Here is an 18,936-nt window from a genome sequence, read left to right as displayed (position 1 = left end):
CGAGGCCGAGCCGCACTCGGGACCGTCCCTGCCACTGCATCCCAGGAAAACCATCCCTGAAGTGTCCGTGGGGCACCCAGGTGACAGGCTGTAACAGGGGGTGATGGTCACCATAGGATCATAGAATCATCTGGTTGGAAGAGACCCTCAAGATCATCGAGTCCAGCCATAACCCACCCCTGGCACTGCCCCATGTCCTGAGAACCTCATCTCCGTCTGTCCAGCCCCCCCAGGGATGGTGACTCCAGCACTGCCCTGGGCAGCCTGTTCTAATGCCCCACAGCCCTTTGGGGAAGAAATTGTTCCCAAGATCCAACCTCAACCTCCCCTGGCGCAACTTGAGGCCGTTTCCTCTGCTCCTGGCGCTTGTTCCTGGGGAGCAGAGCCCGACCCCCCCTGGCTCCAAGCTCCTTTCAGGCAGGTCAGAGATCAGAAGGTCTCCCCTCAGCTCCTGTTCTCAGCTGAACCCCCAGCTCCCTCAGCCGCTCCCATCACACTTGTGCTCCAGCCCCTCACCAGCTCCGTTCCCTTCTCTCAACTCGCTCCAGCACCTCAAGGCCTTTCTTGGCGTGAGGGGCCCAAAACTGCCCCCAGGATTCCTCGTGCTTTGCAAACAGTGGGAAGCTGGGCCCTGCAGGTAATCTGGAGATTTTTCTCCAGGTTTGCTATTCCGCACCCTGCTCTGCTCCCCAAAAGACCCGGTCAACTGAACAGGCTTGGAAAGCTGGGGATGGGGGCTTAAAGGGTGACAGGAAGACACTTAATCTTGGTGAGAGCATAGGGCTGCCACATTAACCACATCCCACCCAACACCCAAGCTGCTGAAGCCCAGATCTCACCCAGATGGTGCCTTACAATTCACAGCAGCCAAGCTGATGCATTCGAGTGCCTCCCCACATTATGCTGCTTCCTAAGAAAAAGCTAGACGAGTGGTCCCCAGGAGGAGACGGGGGGTCCCTGGTCCCCTCCTGCATCCCCCGGTGCTCAGCTCTGGGCCGGGGATGCTGCCCGGCTCCTCAAGGCTCGGCTGGGAGCCTCCAGCCACAAGAAAGACCTGAAGGCTCGATGTCACCGATGGAAGCAGAGGGGTGGATGATTTGAGGTTAATAAAAACAAAAACCAACCCCAAAAACCTCGAAACAACATGTTTGAGGGCAGCTGTGTAAAGGTTTAACTAAAAGCAGCGCCTCGCAGCATTCAGAGACCATGAGTCAGGGGCTCAAAAATCATGAGATTGCCACGAAAAGAGTCAGGCTAGGGAAAAAAAAATATTTACTTTTGAGGTTTGCGATAAATCTTCTGATTTCAAGGTTTCTTCTGCCAAAGCTGACCTAGGACTGGGCTGCACGGACAAAACTGTGCATCCTGTGCACTAACCTGGCCCCGGGAGCTGGAGCTTTGTGGAGCTTCCAGCAATGGAGAACATCACTGCGCTGACCCCGGGGACAGACCCCCGGGACCACAGGGGTGGCAGCGGGAGCAGAGCGCTTTGCTGCGGGGGACAAGAAGGTCTGTGACATGGGCGGATGGAAACAAGTGCTCGGGACAGTGCGGACACGGGCATCCTGGACTAAGCTGGGGCATCCGAAGGGCTCAGGTCCCTTTTCGCTGCACAAGCCAAGCAGAGCCCGTGTGGATTTTACTCCATCCAGCAGCAGCAGCAGACCCTGACACCATTAGGTTTGGGAATGGCTGGCTCCTTGCCAGAGTAATGGGTTAAAATGGGATTTTTTTTCCTCTTTTTTTTTTTTTTTTTTTTTTTTTTAAATCTTTAATTTATTTGGCAGTGGCTTTGCCTGCCTCCAGTTGCCAATTTCCTACTGGTTTAATATTGGAGATTTATGACCCCAAATCCCGGCTGGCCTGGGTGGGACCCCTCGCTGCCCTGCTCCCTCCCTTGGGACACAGTTTTGGAGAGGGATTGCTCAGCACTGCCCTGCTCCAGGAATGGGATTTCTGCACCTCCCAGGGCAGTGGCAGGGGCTGTGAGCTGGGGATGAGCTGGGATGGTGTGTCTCCATCCCCTTGGGTTTTTTTTTCTGAGGATTCAGGATTTTTTCTTCCCCCTTCTCTCTTTTCAAGCTGCCTTTTGAAAACACATTTTACTTTTTTCCACCAGCCCCTGCCAAGCTCCTCTCAACAAAAGGAGTGACTAAGTGAAGTCTCTGCAAAAGGAAGGATTTTTTTTTTTTTTTTCCTCCAAGAAAGGGCAAAGTGAGCAGATGATCTCACCTTTCAGACAAGGATCCTGCTCCTCACCCCCATCCCCTCCCTAATGCTGCACTGGGGACATGGGGAGGACGCAGGGAGAACAGCTGGGACCCTGGTGCTGGGACCCAGCAAAACACTCCAGCGTCACCTGTGCAGGATTGGGCACTGTTGCAGTGTGGGGAGCTCAGGGTCTGGGGCAAAATGGAGGTTAAAAAGCTTCATGCTCCCTTCCCACAGCCGCTCATCCCACTCACACAGACCACACACACCACAGGCACTGGGCAAAGCCCAAAAATGGGGCTGAAACAGCAGCACCCGAGTGAGGCATGCTCCCACATCCCCTGGACCAGCATCACCTGCTCTAATAAAAGAATCCCCATTCTTTTAGGGCTATGGGGGAATCTCCATCCCCAGGGCTCCCCCCTGCTTGCCTGGGGTAATTTTAACTGCCCCAAGCCCAGCAAACCCCCTTCCCCTACCCCTGCTTTTCTGGGAGCCAAGCAAACCCTTGCACTCCACCAGACATACAAAATAAACCCAGGAAAAGCTTTTCTGTGTGTGTTCTTGCCCGACTCCCCCACCCCAAATCTCCCAGCCTGCCCTCCCCATGCCTTGTTTAAGTCCAAATATTTGCACGAAAACCCATCTTGCAAAAACAGCCCAAATTAAAATTTAGGGGAAAAAAAAAAAAAAACCCACAACAAACACACAAAAAGCCCCCACAAAACCAAACCAACCCAACCAAAAAAAAAAAAACCAAAACCCACCCACCACACCAAAAAAACCCTACTACTACATCACAAAAAAAAATAAACCCAACAAAAACAAATAGATAAATAAATAAGGGAAAATATCTCCTTTGAATGGCTGAATGAAGTGGGGAGCTACAAAGCCCCATTGAGGCGTGCGGGTGGATGATCGGTTCCCGCTTGAGCCCAGGAGAAGTAACTCCGTTCAAGCTAATTAAGGCCTTTTAGGACATTCAGCCCAGCGATGCCCGCCTAACGGTGAGGAAAAGAGCCTCTTAATTGGCTTCCTGCTGGGGTGTCAGTCCCAAAGTCTTTATTATCCCTCCCTGCACCTTTTCAACCCTTTTTTTTCCCCTCCCTGGCCCTGCCGAAAGCCCAGGCTGCCCCGGCACGGCCACGCCATCGCTCACCCTGCAGCCTCGCTGGGCTTGTGTGCTCCTGAAAAATCACATTTGCTGCAGGCACGGGGCTGGTTGGGGAAGCCCAGAGCCAGGAGGGTTTGGGTGGGAGCACCCCAGGTCCCACACTGGGACAGCCTGCACCCACTCGCCCCAAACCAGCCCTGGCAAACAGCTTTGGCTCGCTTGTGCTTTTGCTGAAGCGATGCTGCACAATAAAAGAGATGAGGAAAGCTCTTCCCAGCCCCCCCCTATTAATTGCTCCAGGGTATCTCCTGTCCCAGAGAGCTCTTGGGCTGCCTGCATCTCCCCAAGGTCTGCTGAAGCCCATGAACCCACATTACAGCCTCAAAAAAAACCCCAAACCAAGCACAAGCTTTCATCCAGGCAGCCAAAAAACATCTCCCTGCTGAGACTGGGTGAGCCGAGGAGTCAAACCATGCCGGGGCCACCGCTTGAGCAAAACCCAAGCGCTGCTGCCACCAAAACATCGTAACCCTCACCCTGAGAGCCGCAGGGAAAGATAATGCTGACTCAAGGGGGATGTATGTGCCTTTTTCCCCCTCCCTACCATCCTTTGAACTTCTGGGGCCAATTTGGATCATGACACATAGTTTTCCTGCAATCAAGTGGCTGCTTTCTCCCATCTTCAGAAAGCAAATGCTCCAGCCTATGTTCAACCCTTAGGAGATGCTGGAGAAGCCAGGTGGGAAAATGCAGGGATACACACGCAGGGAACGTGTTTGTACTTTATTAGCCAGCAGAGTATCCACCCACTAGAGACCAAATGGCTTCAATAGCCTGGTGATCAGCCCCACTCCCGTCTTTAATAACTTCATGTTCTAGCAGTGACATTCTCATGTGCAATTAAATCCTTTTCTGTAAGGGAAAAGGCATTTTTTTAACCTTTCCAATGTCTGATGAACCTCTGGCAGCTTGTCTGAGCTTGGCAAGACCTCAGTGCAGCCCCACTGGATGGGCACCACAAGTGTATCCCCAGCTTGGCAGCTCATCCATGCTGAGAGATGCTCTCCACAACCATTTTGCCACGTGGGTAATGGAAGAATAAATGGGAATGCAAATAAAACATTTGCCTCTGAGCCTTCTTCCTTCCCGCCTGGGCCCACAGGGAGGTACCAGAGCACAAAGCCAGCATGGAGCATATCTTGGATGGCCCCGCTGGGAAGTGCCTTGTCCGGGGAAGGGTTGTTAAATGGGAATTCGTTCTGCTCTTGCAAACGCTTTCCAGACATGCTGACCTGCTGCTGGGAGCGTGTTTGGAGGAGGGAGGAGGTATCTCCACCTCTGGATGCTTTGATGCGAATGGGATGTTTGTTATTTTCCTTGGTAATTTAGTGAATACACCTATATACATCTATACACATGTACACATATATATACCTGCATACACATATCTATATATTTATGTATTCCTCTACTGTGGAGGGGAAGGGCTGGCAGACCCTGGGGCAATCGCAGCCCCAGCAGATGCTAAATCCTGCCCCACAGCAACTCGCAGTTCCCTGGTTGTTCACATGTTGAAGGCTCAGCCCTAAACCAGACTCAGCCCTAAGCCAGGCTCACCCACACCTCACCCACTCCCCAACCCTGGCTCAAACCCAAAGGCTCATGTTTGGTCCCTCCCGTAGATACTTTGCTCCCCCTGCCTACAGTCTGGAGGGAGGTGTGTGATATAATTTTCAGCCCCCTACATGTGTTTAGCAGCATTTCTAAACACTCCCAAGAACCTCCTCCATGGATCCACAGGTGACCACTTTGGGAATGGACCCGTGTTAAAAATAATCCCAGGAGCAGAGGTATGAGCTTAGGATGTGCCAGCTCCAAGCCACTGCTCTGAGCTGGAGCTGTGGAAGGATGCTCAGGACCTTGAGTACCAGCAACGACAGGGATCCCACAGCTTCCCTGGCTCATCCCAGGGCTGCATCACCTTCTGAACTTGCCCAAGAATTACACGGGGGATGGATTCATCACCTGCTGCTTGTCCCCACAGCAAAGCACCATTTTTAAAAGCCACTGCACACAACAGCACAGTGAGAAGAGGCAGGACGTGGTGTCATTGTAACCCAGAAAACACCTGGGGATGAAAACACTACGGACTCTGATTTGGGGGTTGTCTCAACATCTGCAAGCAACACATTGCATTGCTGTTCTGCTGAGCATCACCCCCCCAGGGATTCCTTCCCACACCTAAAAAGCTGTACCCCAAATTTCCTGGTGCACACCCCAGCACAGGCAGCTGCCCTGGAGCAAAGCTGGGCACAGCTGAGACCCGGCCAGCAACCTGTCCCTGGGCCGGGTGGCCTTGGGGACACCCGGGAGGGTGATGGTCCTGCTCTGCATCCCCTGTGACCTCTCGTCCCTGGGCAACTCACCGTAGTCTTTCTTACAGTACTTCTTCATGTTGATCTTCAGTTTCCCCTTGGAGGCTTTGCAGTATGAGTCACAATCTGCACAGGAGAGAGGGGGAGGGCAAGAAAACATTAACAAAACAAATTAGCCTTAAAATGAATAAAAGGCTGGGGGAGGGGAGGGGACAGCTCAAAGCTGCAGCCTGCCATGAATAAGCAGCTTGCCTGTGATATCCATCTGCCAGGCCCCGATTGGGTCGTCTAAGGGGGCATTCAGAAAAACCTTCCTTTCTAAAGAAAGCTTTTCACAAAGGAAACCATCCTCCCGCCCGCCTCCCCCAGCCCGGCTTCCCTGGCCTGCCTCTGTCTTCCTGGGAGACCCCTGGGCCTCCCTTATTGTGCCACCCAGAGCTTTTGAGAGCCACACAAATTCCCCCTGTTCTCCAGCTCCCAACTGGAGCCTGCCCGGAGCCCACAGAGGCCCCATTGTCACCCCTAACCCGGGCTGGTGTCAGCCTTTGGCATTCATTGCCGAGAGATTCGGGCTGGGGTCACCCTCTGACAATGCAGGTCAGAGAGGAAATTAGCAGCCCATGAAGCATTAGCAAAGCCTTTTGGTGTCCACTCTACTGAAGTGTGCAAATAAAATACCCCCAGTAGGAACACTGCAGTTCTAATGCGCCCCTGCTGCTGGGACACGCTGGCTTTGCTCGGGCGGCGCAGCGGACAGTGCGGCGGGCGCGCTGGCATGGCAAACTGGCAGCATCACCAGGGCTGGAGCCGGGCCATGGTCCCAGGCAGCTGTGGGGATGATGCTGAGCCCTGCCCCGGGGATGCCGAGCCCAGGGAACCGCTCCCATGCGGGATGCAGCTCGACAGCATCATGCAGTCGGTACCTTCCAGCCGCGACTGGAAACACCCCAGTGGCACCAGGGCCAGGCAATGCCACAGTGGATGGAGATGTGCCACACCATGCCAGCATCAGGACTGGCTCGTGGACGTGCTGCCCATGCACAGCCCATGTCTCCTCAGCACCCATCGGTGCTAGAGAGAAGCACCCAGCACCATGGAAATCCCATATTTGGAGGAAAATGGGACGTCTGGCCATGGTACAGTGATAGTCCTTGGGCCTTGCCGCCTCTACCAACTGCTCATCATTCCTCCAAAGCCACCACTGGAGACCAGGTGTGAAAACCTGCTGAAATGCCCCAGCCAGGCTCCAGGGCTCTGCAAGCAAGACAGGGGATGCTGCTGGTACCCATGGCCAGGGGACACAGGGTACCTGTGTCCTGCCCCAGGCCATGGTGGCAGTGCCAGATGAGAACCACCCATGCAATATCCCAAACTCCTGTACATGCTCTCCAGTGGACCATGACCTGAAACCTTGGGGGAGAAGCTGTGCAGCATTCCCCTGAGCACAGTCATGTCACACACCTGGGTGGCATATCCCACAGCCTCATCAGGGCACCAGGTCCCATTTCTTATGGACAGCAGGAATGCACACAAGAAACTTCTGTCCTGGAGAAGCTCACACAGGGGAAACTGAGGCACATAGCTGGGACATGGCCGCACAGCTATAGCATTTCCCAGCCATGGCTCTGCTGTGTACACAGGGACTGTTGTGTGAGGCCAGCTTTGGGACCAGGCCGTGGTGGAGGATGGTCTCCAGTGGTAGATGCTCTAAGCCAGCCCAGGCAAGGAGGGCACCAAGGTCTCCAGAAATGCTGCACCGGCTGCTCTGTGCCCTCTCAGCTCATCAGCCTCAGTGCTGCAGGTGTTCCTGGGCTGGGAGCGGGGTTCAGAAACATGGGGAACTTCCTTGAGGGGAAAGCAGATGCTCCAGGAGGTCTCATGGACCCCAAACCCAACCCTCTGTTGGCAGCAGAGCCAAACAGCAGCTTCTATTTCAGCTCAAGCAGGGGAACAAACAAGAGAAGGAAACCCAGAGAGCTGAACACCCACACATCCCATCACATAGCACCGCAGTACCAGCAACACTGGTCCATGTATGTCCCAGCGCCTCTCACCACAGCCAGGCAGAGTCACCTCATCTCAGCACCATCTTCCCACCCTTCTGCTGCTCCTGTTCCTCAGGGGATCACCCACAGTAATACATGGCTGCACACTTTCAATATGACCCAGCCAGGGCCAAAAGTGGAAACTGTGATATGAAGCGGGGCACCTTCCTCCTCCAAGATGCATGACCGAGATCTCTGCCCAGCTCTGACTGCCCAGGGCCCTTGGAATCCCAGGAGCTGAGCCCATGGCCAAGGGGTTCCAGCAGCTGATGCCTCCTCTTGGGTTTCCTCATCTAATGTGACCCTGAACATCACAATGCTGTCAAAAACCAGCATAAGTGCACTAGAAAAGAGTGGATATTCCATGAAAGCCATAGTTCAGAGGAGAGAGATCCACTAGCAAAGCTCCAGCCATGCCTACATAGTGAGATGCCACCATACAGTGGGACATTGCTGCTTGGAGTCAACAAACTCAGGGAACAGAAATATTCCTGATCCACCTCACCAGTAAGATGTTCCTGGCCATCAACACAGAAAGAATAGTCTATAAGAGAAGTAAACGTGCATGTGGCAACCTAACGGTCTGGGGAGGCTTCCCTTCACCTGCTTGGCAGATCAGGGACCGATGATAGACAGGCCATCAGGATGCTTAAGCAGCATGATTCTGCCCAACTGCAGATTGCTGGTGTTTTCAGGACACTAACAGGGTTATGGCGATTGTGATGCTGGTTCTTCTCTGGCACAAAATCCCAGAGCACTCTAGGTATTTATCACTGCTGTTGCATCTCATCCCCTCTGTAGAAGAGGCTGACCCAAGGACAGGCAGGGAGCAAGCGACTGAGCAGGGGCAACGCTTGGGAGCTCTGGCTGTGGATTTCTCCCTTGGACAAATCCAAGTCAGACAGATGCTGGTGAGCAGCTGGCTCTGAGCACTAGTGACAGGCAGGGGTGGAAAGCAGCTCCCACCTGCATGCCCCACTGGTCAGCCCTGGGGCTTGCAAGAAGGTCTCCATCAGCCAGGCTGGCAGAGCCCACCAAGAGCAGATCCTCCTCCAACCCCACAAAACAGCAATCAGATAGAAACCATCACTTTGGACTTCAGACCACTCACAAGAACAACCCAAAGTGTCCTCAGCAACCTCTCCCCGTAGAAACATCCCTAGTCACATCTGAGCTTTCCAGTCTGCCTGAGATTACAGACCTGCCAGAAACCCATCCCAGCATCATTTCCCAGCCAAGGAGGCTGTGAGATGATGGGGCACCATCCATCCGCACCCCAAGGCATGCAGGACAGCACCCCATTCCCACAGCCTCTGCTTGCTCCCTGGGTACAAACCTGAAACCAGGTGTGTGGCTCAAGACACACAACTACAGCCCAGACCAAAGCCTGCTTTTACTAACACACCCCTCTCTGCCTTCCCTTTATCTTTCTTTTCCTCCCAAGCCCATGGGTAGTGCCAGAGCCTCAGCTGGTTTAAATTGAACTTGGTGTGGCCAGAGCCAGCTGGTGTAAATCAGTGTAAATCACCCGACACCAGTGCAATCCACATGGGTGGGGGATTTGCCCCAGTTTGTTTCCTTTGTTTTCTATGTGGAGAGCTCTCCTGCCTCCTGGGTGATTTGGGGGTCCCCCGGGGCTTCTTTGGGAGGGCAAATTAAATTTCCCGGAGCAAAGCCTTGAGTTCACGTTTGCTGGTGAGCAGTGCTGCGCATGTGGGGTGGTGTTGCAAGATGACTGCTTGCTCAGGGAAAGTGCATAGAGGGGATACTACAGGGTATTATTTCAGTGCTGCCTAATGCCAAGAAAATACCCTGGTCTTGCCCATCAAGTGACAATTCAACAGTTTAGGCTCTGAGGGAAGCTTTGCTGGGCTGCCAGTCCCCTGAGGGAAGGTGACAGCAAAGCCAAGCTCAAAGGCTGCAGAAGGGATGGGAGGAAGGAGACGCAGACTGAGATGGAAGAAGAGGATTCATTTGGAGCCTGGAGCACTCTAAGTGCAGTTTCATTGCCTCGGGCACGTGGACAGGAGATACACACGTGATGTGTGACTCTTGCAGAATTCGTCTCCGCATTCTTCTGGTACAAACCTCCAGAGTCCCAGGACACTTGTGTTCATCCTGGCTGCACGAGCATCTCCCTGTCCTGCAGGACCCCCTCATCCATCTCCGTGAGGTTGCAGGGGATCAGCCTGCAGTCACCTGCCCTTGGAAGGTGACTCCAGAGTCAGACCAAAAGAACAGAAGTGAAGCCCCTGTTGAGATGGGGAACAACCTGGTACCTGTGGTGTGGGGTGGTGTCCCGGTCCCATCTACCTAGGTGTGATGGGGTGGACACCACTGATCTCTGCCCCACAGGACTGTTGACTGGGCTCAGCCCCCGCTTTCTGCCCCATCACGCTGTGCGCAGATGTCCCCTGTGCACAAGGGTGCAGGACAAGGGTTGGTCCTGGTACTGTCTTGCCTTGCTCCTTCTCCGGGGTAGACCTGTCCTGTCAGCCTGCCTGGCCCCAGGCAGGGTTCACCTGCCCTCAACAGACCCCGAAACCTCTCCCAGTACCCCCAGCCTGTGTTTGGCCTGGTCGTCCCCTTCTGGAGGACCCAAACACACCTACAGCACCATGGTGAGTGAGAAATCAAGTGGTGATATCCAAACACCCTCTTCCTGTAGCTCCCAGCACTTTCCTCTCGCGTTTGCTCAGCTGCACAAATATTTCAGTGCAAATCCCCATTTCAGAGATGCAAACCCAAAGCACAACCAGAGTCGTGTGCTTTTTTCCCCCACCACCACATCCTAGTGCACTGTGACCTGCAAAGGGGACATCCTGCACCTCCCCACCAGGTCCCCAGGGCTGGGAGCCACCAGAAGCTCCCCTGCAGGAAAACACAAAATTTTGGCGTTTCCCAGATAAATGGAGCGGGAGGGGATGTGGGAAGAGGTGGTTGGGGCTTCTTGTTCACAAAGGGCTGGGAACAGGTGGCGGGCGGCTGTTTCGTGTCCATCGCAGCTTAGTAAAATGTGTCAGCATAGCATTCAGCAGCTTTGCAGCTCAGCCCGTCCCCTTGATATAACTAATTCTCTGGGTGAGCAAAGAGTTTTCACAGCTAAACACCTTCTTTGTTTTGTTCTGCTTATTTTTTTTTCCAGAAGTTGCTTTTTTTTAAAATGTATTTCTTCATTTTGGGAAGTTATTTGAGCAGGGCTGCTAGCATAAGACTGAAAGCTGTGAGAAGCCGGGGCCCCGGTCACCCCATGTTTTGCTAATGCACCCCACTCCTGTCGGGGTGCTGGTGCTTTTGGGGCTGGGCGGATGGAGGTGCTCGTGGTGCCATTCTCAACAAGACGCTTTGCGAGACTCTGTCTTGCTGTGCTTGCAGTTCTGAAATGAGCTTTAAGCCTCAGCGAAAGCCATATGTCAGTAACGGAAATTAAAGGCCCCTTGTTTCTGACATGATAGAACGATTTCTTGGCCTGGGTACCTGACTGGAAATGCAGATATAAGGCTTAGATCCTCATGGGGATTCAGATTTCTAACTCCAATTTATGCAGCTAAATTCCTATTGATTTCCCCCAGGTAGGGCCCTAAATACCTCTGTGGGCTGAGATCCAAAGCGGAGGTGTCGTGGCTCAGAAGGGGAGACCCAGCCTTGACAGCCTGGTCTCAGCATTTCGGGGTGAAGGGTTCTTGCCTGATTTCTCTCTGTGCTACCCAGGGGCTCTGCGGGTGGGGGCCGGGGTGTCCCCATCTCCCTTTTGCACTGGGTGAGATGTGTGACCAAAACAAGCTGCAAAATGAAGGTGTAGGTCCAACAAATCCTTAATCTGTGAGCCCATCACTGTAGAGAGCGGGACTGAGAAAGTGGGAGTTGGGGTCTGCTTGGGGTCCCAGCCGCCCCCAGAGCTGGCCAGTTCAGATCGAAGGAGCTGCTGTGGTTTGCTCTCATGCAAGGAGGAGACTATGGCAATGAACAGCTTTCACCTCCTTTCCTTTTCCTCTTCCTCCACAGCATCGTCGAACAGAAATTCCCTATCGGGACTGCCTGTGGGCTGCAGCATCCCCGCATGAGCCGGAGCACGAGTTGCCCCTCGCAGTGGGGCATTGGGAGTGAGCGGTGACCATAGGAGGGACACGGCAGCACCAGGGGAGGTTTAGATTGGATATTAGGAAAAACTTCTTCACAGAAAAGGTTGTTGGGCATTGAAACAGGTTGCCCAGGGCAGTGGTGGAGTCACCATCCCTGGAGGGGTTTAAAAGATGCAGAGATGAGTTCTTAGGGACATGGGTTAGTGTTAGATTTCAGTTGGACTCAGTGATCTTAAGGGTCTCTTCCAACCAAAGTGAATCTATGATGCTATCCATGTCCCCATCGGCTTGGGGCAAATCTGTGCTTGGAAATGCCAGCCCTGGTGCAGAACAGCCGAGTCTCTCCTCTGCAGACATCTCCAAACCTGTGCTCCAGGGCTTGCATTGCTGCTTCTTCTGACTCTTTAACAGCTCCTGAAGTTGCGGGGAGGGCTTTGTCCCCACCTGAGGGATGTGACTTTCGGCTGGGTGCTGCAAAAAATGCAGGAGTGCCCACAGGGAGGAAAGTGAATGTCTCACTGCTGTGTTGTTGTGAGCTCTGGTGCCACAGCGATGCTGAAGATGGACCCAAGTGGTTCCTCCCTTCACCAGGAGTCAGGGAATACCAGCTCTCGGCTGCAGTCCGTGCCCAGATCCCACAGCTGAGCCAACAGTGACCTCAACCAAAGCCCTGCTGTGGGTGCTCTCTGCATCAAGATGTTCCCCAGGCCCTTCCAACAACCACAGAACTGTTCCAGGTGCTCCAAAGAACTGCTACAGCCTGTCGGCCCATGGGATGTACAGGACAACGTGTACAACAGCCTCCATGGGTCTGCAGAGCTTCGTGCTGCCCCGTCCCCACGGGACTGAGTGCTCCTCCAGACTGTTCAGACTGTGGAAATAAATCTCCAACCTGATGTCTTCAACTTGTGGTTGGGAACACAGGGGAAAAGCACATGGAGCAGAAGGGGTGCGTGTGTGGGGCAGCCAGTTTTGGGGATGGCAGGGGCAGAAACATTTTGTCTCTGCTCTATAGTTGAGCATGGGCTCAGCTGGGTGTTTGATGTGCCCGAACTGGGCACAAACACATTTCTACGAGACACCTCAGAACATCCCAAGGGCAGCTGGAAGCCATACTCTTAACAGTCATTCTCTGAGAGTGATGGAGGAGACATTCAAATAATTCTTTGGGATGGAAGCAAGTGGCAGCTTCAGTGCTGTGGGAAACCAAACAGGATTTCATGGTCATCTGGGGAAATGTCCAGATGTCCACGAGCCAAAGGTATCCCTGCCATAACTGCTCGGGCCAACTCTGGCATGGGGTCACCATCTCCTGTCCTGGTGCTGGGCAGTGATGGATTGCATTTCACCCTTTGTGTCACTTTGTTTGTTTTCAGTGCTCTGTAGACCCTAACATTTCCCTGGGACTCTATTGAAACCCCTGGCAAGAGATACAGAAAAATCTTTTTTGCAGGATGGTGCCAGAACTCCTTGGGACCACCTGGCAAGAGTATCCCGACCCCTGCCCACAGCCCTGCCTGCACCCCAAGTTGCACGCCATGGTCTGGGCCACTGGCATGTTGCTGGCTGCAAAGAATCCTCACAAAACAGTATATTCCAAAGACATCCTCAGGCAGTGGCCAGGCTGCTCTGTGCCTGAACCGAGGTCTTGTTGCATGGTGCCAGGGAAGAAGATGATCGATACGTGCCCGAGCTCCGGGCCAGGCACCCCAGGCAAAGGGGGAGCCGGGTCCGCAGCCCCACGAGCATCTCCAGCCAGGATAACTGCCATTAACCTCTCCCATGGAACAAGAAGGTGCAAATGAGCCCACAGCAGCCTCCTTTATTCTGCCTGAACAAGATTGATTGAAAAACAAATTGGCGCAAATAAAGCATGTAATTAGATTAAAGCCTCTCGCCTGGAGCGGGTGGAAAGCGGGGGTGGGTGCTTTGCAGGAGGTTGCAGCTCCTTTGCCACCCCTGCAGCATCCAGCCTGGCTTGGAGGGGGGCATCTGGTACCAAACCCCACAGTGGGACCCCAGCACCCCACAGGATGAGGCCAGGGCCGCCCTGTTTCAAGCCGTGGCCCGATGCTGCATCCCAGCAGCTGGGTCCAGATGGTTGGGGTGCTGCTGGGGTACACGCATAGCCCTGACTCCTTGGTCCAGCCCTGGGACCCCTGGGTGCTGCAGTCAGAGGGGGAACCACTCCCTGGCATCACTTGAGCCCCACTGTGGGTAACAGTGAGTGTGCTCCTGGCTTCTCTAGCTGCCTGCCGCCAGTTTTGGGATCACAGAACTGCAGGATCATTTTGATTGGAAAAGACCCTCAAGGTCATCAAGTCCAACCATAACCCACCCCTGGCACTACCCCATGTCCCTGAGAACCTCATCTCCATCTGTCCAACCCCCCCAGGGATGGTGACTCCAGCACTGCCCTGGGCAGCCTGTTCCAATGCCCCACAGCCCTTTGGGGAAGAAATTGTTCCCCAGATCCAACCTCAACCTCCCCTGGCGCAACTTGAGGCCGTTTCCTCTGGTCCTGGCGCTTGTTCCTGCGGAGCAGAGCCCGACCCCCCTGGCTCCAAGCTCCTTTCAGGCAGGTCAGAGATCAGAAGGTCTCCCCTCAGCTCCTGTTCTCCAGCTGAACATTGATGGAAGGGAATGGGCCAGTGCACTTTTTGGTGTTTCAGGACATGGGGACCCATAGCAGCTGTGGCCTCATGATCATCTTAATTTTTCCTGGGTATAAAGAGATTAAGCAGGCAGGCTATGGCTACCAGTGACACAGTGGGGACAACCCAGCTGTACCAGGCACCAATGCACTGGAAAACACTGCACAAACATGGGAGCTTTATGGCTTATCCACCTCTGCACCCTCCTGGGCCCTCTCTCAGTGACAGCTGGGGCTGGCAGCACGTTTCCTACTCCCTCTCTGCAGTAACAAACCCAGTGCCGAGCCCAGGACATGTGGGGACATGGGGTGCCAGCCCCAGCAGTGCTTCATCCCCACCCAGCGCGTCCCTGCTGCAAACGTGTCCCCAGCACTGATGGACTCCAGGGCTGCCGCTCTCAGCACGTCTGGGGACAGGACCCAGCCCTGCTGAGAGCTGCAGTCAACGTGATTAAATACGTTAATAGGAAACCATCTGTCTTCGGGAGTGTTGGCCACCATATAAATTCCCAGCCTGACAGAAGCTCCCCAGCCGAGCAGGCGCTGCGCAGGACGAGGGGACAGCACGGAACCAGAGCTGGGGCAAATCAGACTTTTCACTGCCGGGGAAACACAGCAACGGGGAACCGATGCTGGGACCAAGTGTTTTCTTTCACCCAGGGGAATCAGCGTCTGGAAATGTCCCAGGGTGGGGAGGGAATCTGTTCATTTCACTTCAGAATCATTGCTATTATTTTTTTTTTTAGATGGGTTTGACAGTGTTGTTGGACTTGCAAGACCTTGCTCTGGAGCTTGTGGCTTGGCTATGGGGGCTTGTGGGCACCCAGGTCCCTCCTGCGTCTGAAGGTCAGTTCCTGAGGTAGCAGCATCCAAGAGCTGGGGATGTGGGGATGGAGGGATACAGGGATGTGGGAGTGCAGGAAGGGATGTGAAGGTATGTGAAGCTTATCTGCATTTCAGTAGGAGTTCTGTAGCGTGTTTTGGTTTGGTTTGGTTTTTTCCACAGGCTTTCTGAAATATTTTTAAGTGGCCAGAGGTTTCCTCACTGGAAGCCCCTCAACCCTATTGTGCTCACTGCCATTCACTGCAGATCACCATGAGAAACCTCTTTTCAGAAGGGAGGTGGATGCTGGATCAATCAGTCAATCAATCACATAGTCCATCCATCACCTTGCTTACAGCCTGAGACAAGTGAGAGAATACCCATGCATGGCTGAATTAATTACTCATTGGGATGGGTACAAAGCTGGAGACCCCCAGACTGAGCCCCAATTTACACCAGGGTGACTGAAATGAGAATTTTGCCTCCTGATTGTACTGCAGGCAGCTTTGCAGACCTTTATTCCCAGCCTGTGGGATGCTCCCAGCCCTCTGCAGGGCTCTTGCTCACTGTTAGTGCTTCCTTGGAGCAAAGAGCTGTGATTTTTCTCTCTACCAGTGCAAGATCTCCCCTGGCCATGCCCCATCCTTGGGTCTGGGAGCATTGTCACCAAGACAAGCAGCATGGGCTGTGCCCGCAGACTGGCAGCTCCTGCCCACCCCGGTCCCTTGCGCTGCTGATCCCCTCCAGATATGAAAGCACTAGGTCTCCCCTCAGCCTCCTTTTCTCCAGGCTGAACCTCCCCAAGTCCCTCATAAGACGTGCCTGTGCCCATGCACAGAGGGATGAGCCAGGTCTTCTCTGGCCAAGCCAACAGCACCCATTGCATTTGCCCCTGTGGGTACAACACTGGAGAAGAGATTCGCCACCAACTTCACATGGGAATGGAGCCGGTCCGGCAGTTTAGATAAATGTTTGGGAAGGGGTTGGGAAGCAGTGGCTTGGCCCCATGTCCCCTCCTGACCAGAAGTGCTGTGCAATGCCAGCAGCCCATCCCCACAGTGTCCTTTCCCGAGCAAGCCTCGCACCCCTTGCAGATGTTGTGGAGGCAGCTGGTGGCTCACATGGTGTTGACTCCTTGTTTCCAGCTGCTGCAGCTCATTAAAAGGAGCTGTGGTACATTGAATCCTTTCCTAATGTCACTTTTCTCTTGAAGCAGTTGCTGCAGTGATGATCACAGTGTTTATGTGGCCGTGAGCAGAGGGGGACAGGGGTCCACAGCTTGGGAGTGGAGCTGTTGAGCCAAAAAGCCCATGTTCCCATGGGATGCACCGATACAAGCTGGCTGGGAGGCTAGAAATAAGGAGATGGCTCCCAGCTGCCAGAGCCATGAAGTTCAATCACAGCCCCTGTACCTGCGGTGAGATCAAGTGATTTAACTCATCTTCTAATGGCACCTGGTCAGGTTTTGCTGTGGTGATGCTGGTGCTGGTGGCAGCAGACCTGAAGGAATCTTCTCCTCCATGTCCATCTATGAAGACAACTGTGAGCCTGTGGGCACCCTCTGAAAGCTGCATTTTGTGGGATGGGTGAGCTCTGCCCTTGCTGCTCCCCCCTGTGATTGTCCAAGGGAGATGCTGTGTACCTGGGAGCAGGGGACTCACGGTGGGTAGCCTTGTGTCACCTCGATCATCCAGGCATGGGCAGGAAAGAATTAGAGCTTTCAACCTTCAGATAAAAGGAAAAAAACTCCTTTTTTAGGGCAGGACTACTCTGACTACCAGCAAACAATGCTGAAACAGGAGTGCTATCTCATCAGAGAGGCCACTTTTCCCCGTTTCTGGCTTTTGATGGAGGATTCTGGCTAAAATTTGGTCTCATCCCAAAGCCCAAGCCTGTAACATTCCTGACGATGTGTGGCACAGTGGTGGGGGCTCAGCACCACGGTGGCACTGGGGCCGCCCAGGCGCACAAGACGGATGGAGAGTTCTGCCCCTGGCAAACCAACGTTTTCAAGTGAATATTTTCTACAATTTCCTACAAAGTTTCTATTTTCCCAGACTGAAGCCATAAACTTTGTGTGTGTGGTTTTTTAAGCGAAATGCAGAAGCAGGAACAGTCTTGAAAGGCTGAGACAGCTCATGGGATTTGGGTTTTTTTCTGGGTTTGTTTGTTTGTTTCTTTTTCCTTGAGATCATTCCAGATTGTCTCAGAGCAGAGACCTGGACGCCCATCTCCCTTCTCCGAGCTGCTTCTGGAAGGTAACTAATCATCCTCGCATCTCCTGGTGTGCACCCACCTCTGCGCTCTGGGGAAGCTGCAACCTGCAGCTGAGCTGCTTTGGGTCTGTCCACATCTGAGGGAGCCCCGGGGATCGCTAAGAGTGTGGTTTGTTTTGTTTTGTTTTGTTTTTTCAATTCTCTGCTTTTATATCCAGCCTTTTCCTCACCAGCCAAGAACAAAAGGTCCCAGGCAACACCTTGAGCTCAAATGACTTTTGGAAAGACCAGATCTGGTTTTGAAACTGCAGAGGCTGATTTCCAGGGTAAAACCGTGCAAAGTTGCATCAATCCAATCACCTGTTTTTATTTAAGCCCACTAGCTGAAATCATCCACCTAAGATAATAATTTCCAAGCCAATCTGGATTTGATTCAGATAAGACGACTGACTGGCAGGTTTGCCAACCTTTTCCTTGCACTGTTGGTTTTTTTTTTTTTCCCCTTTCACTGTGGCCCTTTCTGCATCTCTGAATGGGACCAGAAAAGGTCGGGGTGGTAGCAAGAGCTTTCCTCGCTTGGCCACAAAAATGAGAAGAACTCCTTCCTCATCTTCCAGTCTCCCGGCACAGGAGAGCATGAATGCATTTCATCTAAACAATTCTGTTTTGGACAGTTTCCCCCAACTGATTCAGACCTGGGAGAGCTAAGCAGAGCCAGGCAGGAACCCCCATGCCAAAGTCGACATTGTTTCACCCCTGTACCTAGGCCAGCTTTGGCCCGTGCTCTTTTGAAATTCACCCCTCGTTGACTCAGAGTGGCGGAGATGCTCTTGGTGAGGAAGGTGCTTTCTGTCCTGCACAGCTACGAGCAAAGGAAATTAAGCAGCATCTCTCCCAGCACTGGCTGCACCCGAAGCCTCCCACTAATTTCTTTCTCCATCTCTATAACCCTTTTGCTCCTGTATCAGGGGAGCTCTGACTCGCAGACATGCCGATTTTAAGGGTTTGCCAAGAAAATACCATGAGTTTCAGCAGGATGCTTCAGGGTCGTGGTGGGAGCTGAGCAACTTCGAGACCCAGGACTGTCTGATGCTCCCCATCAAGAGAAAGGGATGAAATATGGAGCGTTCAAGCTCCCTGGACAAAATGCTGCTTAAAAAGTCCAATAAAAATCACTGTGAGAAGAATTATGGTCCTGACCCCTAGAGGGGCTGACACCTGCCCCCACCACATCACCAAGGGATGGTACTGTCCTCAGTTCCCTCGGGGTCAGACAGGTCCGAGCAGGGGACAGCAGGAGCCGGAGGGCCCCGGGAACACCGTGATGGTGCAAGGAGACCCCGGCATGGCGAGAATGAAGCTCTAGACACAGGGTTTCATCTCAGGAACCAAGCTCGTTCCAGAAAAGGCTGCAAGA

The 18,936-nt window shown here is 53.4% G+C and overlaps 1 protein-coding gene across 2 annotated transcripts in view; it reads right to left on the bottom strand.

Moving 5' to 3' along the window:
- Positions 1-18,936, bottom strand: part of NTN1 (netrin 1) — a 99,734-nt gene that overhangs the window by 6,932 nt on the left and 73,866 nt on the right. For both annotated transcript variants that reach the window (XM_065647755.1, XM_065647756.1), the window contains one exon: positions 5,752-5,826. In XM_065647755.1, coding sequence (XP_065503827.1) covers positions 5,752-5,826 — 75 coding nt within the window. The remainder of the gene's footprint in view (positions 1-5,751; positions 5,827-18,936) is intronic.

This window comes from Caloenas nicobarica, chromosome 18, assembly GCF_036013445.1.
Source record: "Caloenas nicobarica isolate bCalNic1 chromosome 18, bCalNic1.hap1, whole genome shotgun sequence".
In the NCBI taxonomy this organism is placed as follows: domain Eukaryota; kingdom Metazoa; phylum Chordata; class Aves; order Columbiformes; family Columbidae; genus Caloenas; species Caloenas nicobarica.
This window is presented reverse-complemented; position numbering and strand designations above follow the sequence as displayed.